Source organism: Phallusia mammillata, unplaced genomic scaffold (assembly GCF_965637545.1).
Source record: "Phallusia mammillata unplaced genomic scaffold, kaPhaMamm4.hap1.1 HAP1_SCAFFOLD_85, whole genome shotgun sequence".
In the NCBI taxonomy this organism is placed as follows: Eukaryota; Metazoa; Chordata; class Ascidiacea; order Phlebobranchia; family Ascidiidae; genus Phallusia; species Phallusia mammillata.
In genome coordinates, this window is record NW_027648843.1 from 36927 (window position 1) to 45828 (window position 8902).

At 36.4% G+C, this 8902-nt stretch overlaps 1 protein-coding gene across 4 annotated transcripts; it reads left to right on the forward strand.

The window, feature by feature from the left end:
* Window positions 1-3177: 3177 nt before the first annotated feature.
* LOC145207094 (uncharacterized) lies at window positions 3178-8036 on the forward strand. 4 transcript variants are annotated; one of them, XM_080078584.1, is made up of 11 exons: window positions 3351-3800; window positions 3862-3912; window positions 4199-4240; window positions 4308-4367; window positions 4423-4473; window positions 4599-4646; window positions 5185-5211; window positions 5278-6593; window positions 6855-7166; window positions 7237-7413; window positions 7886-8036. In XM_080078584.1, exons 1-11 carry the CDS (start codon window positions 3763-3765, stop codon window positions 7954-7956), a joined length of 2193 nt encoding a protein of 730 aa, XP_079934710.1. In that variant the 5' UTR covers window positions 3351-3762; the 3' UTR covers window positions 7957-8036. The 4 variants fall into 4 exon arrangements, with proteins under 4 accessions (XP_079934709.1, XP_079934711.1, XP_079934708.1 ...); XM_080078582.1 differs by having other exon boundaries at window positions 3350-3800; window positions 5185-6593; XM_080078583.1 differs by lacking the exon at window positions 4308-4367 and having other exon boundaries at window positions 3178-3800; window positions 5185-6593.
* The last annotated feature ends 866 nt before the right edge of the window (window positions 8037-8902 follow it).

Here is an 8902-nt window from a genome sequence, read left to right on the forward strand (position 1 = left end):
ATCTTGATTCGTTTGTGTTTGGAAGACAATAAGGTATAAAATAAGCGACCGAATTCCATTGCGCTAGCGGTCATGACTCGAAAATACTTACGATGTGCGCTTGTTAATTCTGTTTTACTGATCAGAACAAGCTGAAACTTTGCAAGTTCTATCTGACTGCAGTACCAAGTGGGCTCGTGAAAACCGTTTAATTTTATCTTGATTCGTTTGTGTTTGGAAGACAATAAGGTATAAAATAAGCGACCGAATTCCATTGCGCGAGCGGTCATGACTCGAAAATACTTACGATGTGCGCTTGTTAATTCTGTTTTACTGATCAGAACAAGCTGAAACTTTGCAAGTTCAATCTGACTGCAGTACCAAGTGGGCTCGTGAAAACCGTTTAATTTTATCTTGATTCGTTTGTGTTTGGAAGACAATAAGGTATAAAATAAGCGACCGAATTCCATTGCGCGAGCGGTCATGACTCGAAAATACTTACGATGTGCGCTTGTTAATTCTGTTTTACTGATCAGAACAAGCTGAAACTTTGCAAGTTCTATCTGACTGCAGTACCAAGTGGGCTCGTAAAAACCGTTTCATTTTATCTTAATTCGTTTGTGTTTGGGAGACAGTAAAGTATAAAATAAGCGACCGAATTCTATTGCGCGAGCGGTCAAACTTTAAAAATACTTACGATGTGCGCTTGTTAATTCTGTTTTACTGATCAGAACAAGCTGAAACTTTGCAAGTTCTATCTGACTGCAGTACCAAGTGGGCTCGTGAAAACCGTTTCATTTTATCTTAATTCGTTTGTGTTTGGGAGACAGTAAAGTATAAAATAAGCGACCGAATTCTATTGCGCGAGCGGTCAAACTTTAAAAATACTTACGATGTGCGCTTGTTAATTCTGTTTTACTGATCAGAACAAGCTGAAACTTTGCAAGTTCTATCTGACTGCAGTACCAAGTGGGCTCGTGAAAACCGTTTCATTTTATCTTAATTCGTTTGTGTTTGGGAGACAGTAAAGTATAAAATAAGCGACCAAATTCTAATGCGCTAGCGGTCATGACTCGAAAATACTTACGATGTGCGCTTGTTAATTCTGTTTTACTGATCAGAACAAGCTGAAACTTTGCAAGTTCTATCTGACTGCAGTACCAAGTGGGCTCGTGAAAACCGTTTAATTTTATCTTGATTCGTTTGTGTTTGGAAGACAATAAGGTATAAAATAAGCGACCGAATTCCATTGCGCGAGCGGTCATGACTCGAAAATACTTACGATGTGCGCTTGTTAATTCTGTTTTACTGATCAGAACAAGCTGAAACTTTGCAAGTTCTATCTGACTGCAGTACCAAGTGGGATCGTGAAAACCGTTTCATTTTATCTTAATTCGTTTGTGTTTGGGAGACAGTAAAGTATAAAATAAGCGACCGAATTCTATTGCGCTAGCGGTCAAACTTTAAAAATACTTACGATGTGCGCTTGTTAATTCTGTTTTACTGATCAGAACAAGCTGAAACTTTGCAAGTTCTATCTGACTGCAGTACCAAGTGGGCTCGTGAAAACCGTTTCATTTTATCTTAATTCGTTTGTGTTTGGGAGACAGTAAAGTATAAAATAAGCGACCAAATTCTAATGCGCTAGCGGTCATGACTCGAAAATACTTACGATGTGCGCTTGTTAATTCTGTTTTACTGATCAGAACAAGCTGAAACTTTGCAAGTTCTATCTGACTGCAGTACCAAGTGGGCTCGTGAAAACCGTTTCATTTTATCTTAATTCGTTTGTGTTTGGGAGACAATAAGGTATAAAATAAGCGACCGAATTCCATTGCGCTAGCGGTCATGACTCGAAAATACTTACGATGTGCGCTTGTTAATTCTGTTTTACTGATCAGAACAAGCTGAAACTTTGCAAGTTCTATCTGACTGCAGTACCAAGTGGGCTCGTGAAAACCGTTTCATTTTATCTTGATTCGTTTGTGTTTGGAAGACAATAAGGTATAAAATAAGCGACCGAATTCCATTGCGCGAGCGGTCATGACTCGAAAATACTTACGATGTGCGCTTGTTAATTCTGTTTTACTGATCAGAACAAGCTGAAACTTTGCAAGTTCAATCTGACTGCAGTACCAAGTGGGCTCGTGAAAACCGTTTCATTTTATCTTAATTCGTTTGTGTTTGGGAGACAGTAAAGTATAAAATAAGCGACCGAATTCTATTGCGCGAGCGGTCAAACTTTAAAAATACTTACGATGTGCGCTTGTTAATTCTGTTTTACTGATCAGAACAAGCTGAAACTTTGCAAGTTCTATCTGACTGCAGTACCAAGTGGGCTCGTGAAAACCGTTTCATTTTATCTTAATTCGTTTGTGTTTGGGAGACAGTAAAGTATAAAATAAGCGACCAAATTCTAATGCGCTAGCGGTCATGACTCGAAAATACTTACGATGTGCGCTTGTTAATTCTGTTTTACTGATCAGAACAAGCTGAAACTTTGCAAGTTCTATCTGACTGCAGTACCAAGTGGGCTCGTGAAAACCGTTTAATTTTATCTTAATTCGTTTGTGTTTGGGAGACAGTAAAGTATAAAATAAGCGACCAAATTCTAATGCGCTAGCGGTCATGACTCGAAAATACTTACGATGTGCGCTTGTTAATTCTGTTTTACTGTTTAGAACAAGCTGAAACTTTGCAAGTTCTATCTGACTGCAGTACCAAGTGGGCTCGTGAAAACCGTTTCATTTTATCTTAATTCGTTTCTGTTTGGGAGACAATAAAGTATAAAATAAGCGACCGAATTCTATTGCGCTAGCGGTCATGACTCGAAAATGCTTACGATGTGCGCTTGTTAATTCTATTTTACTGATCAGAACAAGCTAAAACTTTGCAAGTTCTATCTGACTGCAGTACCAAGTGGGCTCGTGAAAACCGTTTCATTTTATCTTAATTCGTTTGTGTTTGGGAGACAGTAAAGTATAAAATAAGCGACCGAATTCTATTGCGCGAGCGGTCAAACTTTAAAAATACTTACGATGTGCGCTTGTTAATTCTGTTTTACTGATCAGAACAAGCTGAAACTTTGCATGTTCAATCTGACTGCAGTACCAAGTGGGCTCGTGAAAACCGTTTATTTTTATCTTGATTCGTTTGTGTTTGGGAGACAATAAGGTATAAAATAAGCGACCAAATTCTATTGCGCGAGCGGTCATGACTCTGTTATTTCTGAACTCGGTATAATATGGTGTGACTCTTTTTGACGGTGATATGTTTAAAATTTTGCCATGTGCTTGTGATAAATGTAATGTGCTTTCTGTTTCTGGTTCGGCCTGTCGTTTTGCGCGGTCAGACACATAAAACAAATTGAGAGATTGAGAAAAAAGTCAATTGTAATAAATTGTAACTGAAAGTTAGTCGTGATATCAGTTAATTTTGCTTTTTTAGCCTCCTCTTGTATTGGTAGCTTTTTGGCATTTTGGATTCTGCATCTACACGTGCGTTACGTAAAAGAAAAAAAACAACGATTGATGTATATTTTATATCCGACTCCATCTCTAATTATTCCTACGCAAGATATAAACTTTTTTGATACATTTTTAAATTTGTGGATGCAATTGGTTAATATTATAATGTCTCATGGTCGAATTTGAATGCGGTTTTGTAAGATTTTGGATTACCTGAATTATCAGTACGAGTGAAAGCGTATGTGCTAAACGTCGGTGAGGTGAGATTGCTATCTGAGAAGAAAGGTCGAGTAAGTAACCATTAGTGTCTAACATTATGAATGAATATGAAAGAGCTAGAGTCGAAGAAGACAGGTGAATGCTACATTTTAATAGCTGTTTTTGTTCACTTTCCTGTAACACATATCTGATTTAGTTCTGACTCAACGTTGACATCAGACTCCGAATTGAGAGGAAAAAGAGGAAGGTGACTTGTGCTTTTACTGCTTTGTATTCATTCTATGGCATACAGCAGGGGTGGGCAACCTTTGTTACTGTAGGGCCAATTATAAATGTCAAAATTGGATCGAGGGCCGCACATGTGCATCACACAAAGTGATTTTGCTTTGTTTCTTACCAAATATGCTTAACTACAAGTATAATTCGCATTTGATTCCAGCCAAATTTTGCCAGATTGCAGAAAACTAGCATCAGGCGCATTAATCAGCTCAAAAAAAGACATTGTTGTAAACTGTGGTTTTTTTACATGACAGGAAAAGGCCAAAAATCACCAGTGACAGTAGCGTTTCTGAGAGGTATGTAAGCAATATACAAATGCACAAAGCGTTAATGTGTGAACATGTTGAAATATTTGTTCATTAGTGCTGGTTCAAGTTCTTGTAGTTCCACTGAAGAGAGTAGTAAAGAATCTGATAGTGAAGGGTATGTTGATGACATAGTAAATTTGTTTCTCCTCTTAAACTTAACATGCATTTAGGAAAAGTAGTTTGCTGGAAACTATTGCACAACAAAGAAAACTTCGTCAAAAGTAAGTAGTCATATCAGAATGGAATTATGTGCGAAATAATTTAATTGTTAGAATCATTTGCCTAGCTAAATGAATCATGTATTAATTTATTTGATTGTTTAACTAATGGGTGTTATGTGTTGCAGAAAACATTCCTTCTCAACAAGTGCATCCTCAAGTTCTTCAAGTGGATTGTAAGTGACAGGCTGAAATAATACAAGTGTATACAAAACAAAAACCCCTAATGGTAAAAAGTAACTTTGCCATACATTTTTATGAATGATTAATCTTTTTCTTTCTTAATTTTCGTAAGTTATACTAGGTATAGTACAACTTATCACTGGTGGGGTTAAATAGATCTTTCCAGAGTGATTCCTGAACTTTTTAAGCATGTGTCTGATTTACAAACTACTTTATCATTCCGCAGGTTATGTTGCAGGATAACATGACAAAAGTTGTCCAAAACGCTAGTTTGCAACAAAAAATAGATTTTTAATGTTGTCATGCCTGCTTGCAATCTGTTATTAACCCAGAGAATGTTTGTAGTTTTTAAATTGGAAATCTCTTGCGGAGCACTAGTGTGCCAGGGGACACAGTTTAAGAATCACTGCTTTGCAGGTTGACTTGCATAAGTGATTGTTAGCAAAACAAATATATTCATAAATATATGCTAGACTTGTCTCTGTATCTAACTGGAAACAAATGTGCAATATGTGATTTTTTGTCATGCAGGTCCTGCTCACCAATAGGCTATAAAAGGTATGTGGATTTTTTCCCCATAAACTTTGTACATTATGATATGACTTTGCAACAAACTGATTTCAGGAGAAAAAGGCATTGTCCATTTTGCTTCAAGCAGTATGTAAATGTTACACACCATCGAAAAAAACATCCCGAAGTAAATCAAGAACTATTTTTTTATGACAGCTTTTCGAAAAAAAGTAGAACTGGAAGTTACCAAAATTTTAGGGGATTCATTTGCTACTTGTGTGGTAGAGGTATATATGGCTTGAAAAGTCATATGGCTAGAATCCACCCTGAGGTCACACTTCCGCTAAGTGTTGCAGAACAACGTTCAATACCAAAAATATTAGAACTTAACGACATATTAGAATGCTACAAAGAGGAAATTGTCCATGTGGGATTTGGTAAAAGAAATGAATGCTGCAAAGAATCAGCTACTACATATTGCAGACAGATCAGAGCCTTGTTGGACAACGATTTGGAGAACTTAAGATTTCCAGATAAAATTTACAAAAAATTAACAATCAAGGCAAACTGCAGTGGAAGAGACAGCACAAGATACACTTACCTTGCTACTTTTCAAAATTTTTTGCAGTATGTCCAGATATACTATAGCAAGATTTATAAAAGGGATGTCAGAAAATTGATTATTCTTGTGAGTCAATGGATGGCAAGGCAAAGAAGCAAAAAAGAAAAACGAGAATGCATAGTGAAGGCGAATGCAACCAAAAATTTAAAAGATTGCCAGTTTCCAGGTAGTGCAGTTGTTGAATATGAGAAACAAGAAACTGCACAAAAGGCAAATTTACTAAGGAAATCTGAGCCTGGTAGTTTGACAAAAGAAGATACATCATTGATAGTATCTGATTTATTTCTAAAAATAATTTGCAAGCAAGGATGCAGATCATGTGTGCTAACAGGCATGACTCACTCAGAACTTCGCGATGCTGGAGAAACAGAGAACAAAAACTTTTCAATCATGGTTTCAGATCAAAAGGAAAAGAAACGGCAGGGGTGCATTGTACTATCTCACAGTGAACTACAAGAGTTAAAGTGCACCTCTGTTCATTTGTGGAAATATCTAGGCCTAACACCTTCAGCAGAGGATAAAGTATTTCCATCATTAAAAGTGCAAAATCAGGCAATTAAAATGCAAGCTTCGGAATTTAATAAGCTTTACAAACAAATAAGTTTGTTTTGTTTTAACAAAGAAGTAACAGTTACTGACACTAGGAAATTAATTACAAAAAAGGTCAGTAAAGCCCCCAAAACAGTTCAAGCAGCTGTGGCAAGAGCTGAAGGACATTCAGTTGAAGTGGCAGAAAGGTTTTACAACATCACTGACCCGGGAGAGCTAGTGGAAGATGCAAGACAAGCATTAAAATTGTTGTCAGAAAGTAAGTAGTAAGGATTCAACTTTTCTATTAAAGCATATGTTTTATACCAAGCTGACAACTAAATTTTACAATTATCAGTAAGTGTGTAAAAAGTTTGTTGATAAACATACAGAAACGTTTTATAACAAAACATACTAATAACAGTTTTATTTGGCAAAAAAACTTCTTTTGTGAAGCGATATTGTGCCCTTTTAACAGTTGTAATTTTGGTAATTAGTAACTACAAGTAAAGGGGTATTTTTATGATGTCATTTTGGTCAGATGTAAGCTCTGGAGGTTCTGCTGATGCTGATACTATGAAGACTGGAGGACCTGCTGATGTTGATACTATGAAGGCTGGAGGACCTGCTGATGCTGACACTATGAAGGCTGGAGGACCTGCTGATGCTGACACTATGAAGGCTGGAGGACTTGCTGATGCTGACACTATGAAGGCTGGAGGACCTGCTGATGCTGACACTATGAAGGCTGGAGGACCTGCTGATGCTGACACTATGAAGGCTGGAGGACCTTCTGATGCTGAAAAAATGATGAGCAGGGGGGCGACTCATGCTGACCATGCAAAGGCTACAGGTAAGAACATCAAATTAAGAAAAAAGCCAACATCATAAAACATTTAACCACAAATTAAAAATATTTGCAGATTCAATTCGTGTCAAATTCCTTGATGACCAGGAGATTGTGGATATTAACAACATAAAGGACATTCGTTCAAAGCACAAAAAGAGACTGAAGAATTTGCATCAAATTGTGCTGGGCGATGAAATAAAAGCCAGATGGGCTGATGGATTGTTTTATCCAGCAGTTCGAATCCAAAAATGTAATGTTTACACTTGTATTTTATTAAATCAATGCTAAGAATATGGTTTGTATACCAGCCAAATATTTACAATACTGTACATGCATTTTTAGGGTCAAGGTGTGTTGAAGTAGGTCATCGTTTATGGTAAAGGGTAATTAAACTATCATAATTTCATTTGTTTGGGTGAAACTTTGCTGATGCAACATCTTATGGGGTGTTAAGGTATTTCAAGGATTGGTCATTATACTATTGGCTGCTATCAACACTTTTTTCCTGCCCGCTACCATCTTAACTGACTTCGGTACTCATCACATCAAACACACACATACAAAAAAAGATTTTGCATTAAAGCTTGCATGTTTTATTACTTGTCTGTGGAACTATGCATTTACATAGAAACATAAAATATATAGTAGGCCGGCCAAATACAACTGGTTTGATTGAATGTATTTAAACCACTTGTCAAACTGTAACATACCTTTATTTTTAGATTCACCAACCAAAGCATATGAATCTGATTCAGAAATCAAGAAAAAGAAATCAAGAAAAAGTCTGTTTTAGTTACTATACAGCAGTATAGTACTGCATGGTATTGTTCTTTTGTTTTTATATTCGTTAATAAATAATACAAAAAATGCAAATGACACAGACCTGATTTTAAATTGCCAAGACACTTGTGTTGAAATGAGATGAGTTTATTTTGGTAAAAGGTGACCAGCAGCAAAAACATTTCTTAAAAAACACAATACAAGGCTATTTGCTATTGTAAACGTCGTGCAGAAAGTACTTAAATGTAAGTAACAAATGTAAGCTATTGCCAGGCATAATATCAAGTTTGTAGAGCAATTTGCCAGAAGAGCTCTACAACTTGGTAAGTAACAAATTTTCTACGAAGTGGAAACAAATTTGTTTCGAAAATTATTTTCACGAAATTTCCCATTTTTGAGCTCTTTATCGACATCGAGCGAAAGCAAAATTTTCTGAGCAAAAATTCGTTTCGAGTTTACGGAAACAAATTTTTGTTTGGCAGATTTTTTTGGCAAATTTGTTTCGAAAATTTGCTTCGAAAACGAATTTCGAAACAAATTTGGCCAAAAAAATTGTTTCCGAAACAAAATTCGTGATTTCGAAACGAATTTGGCCATTTCGAAACGAAAACGGAAACGAAAATTCGTTTCAAATGCAAAAATGTATGTAATGGTCAACCTGACCATACCCATCTCTTACCGGTTGTATTCGAAATCAATGACTGCATGATGAAAACCTTTGCTGAGGACCCTGTAATGTTTGAACCACCTCATCTTCATAAGCCAACTCTACATAGTCTCCCACCTAAACAAAACTGAATATTACAGAGTAAACCGGTTAATCACATTTTTTATAATTGCATGTCTTCGTCAAACTTCAGGACATTGTCCGCCTAATCACATATTTCGAAAATACGCACAATAGCGCAAAACAGCAAATTGTTCATACGATGTTAATTTAATGTTGCAGATCTGCGTAT

Excerpts from the sequence above, each read along its gene's own strand:
- LOC145207094 (XM_080078582.1), top strand. The coding sequence starts at position 3,763 with ATGAATGAATATGAAAGAGCTAGAGTCGAAGAAGACAG. Across the intron at positions 3,913-4,198 it reads TTGAGAGGAAAAAGAGGAAG|GAAAAGGCCAAAAATCACCA; the intron begins GTGACTTGTGCT and ends TTTACATGACAG. Across the intron at positions 4,241-4,307 it reads GACAGTAGCGTTTCTGAGAG|TGCTGGTTCAAGTTCTTGTA; the intron begins GTATGTAAGCAA and ends TTTGTTCATTAG.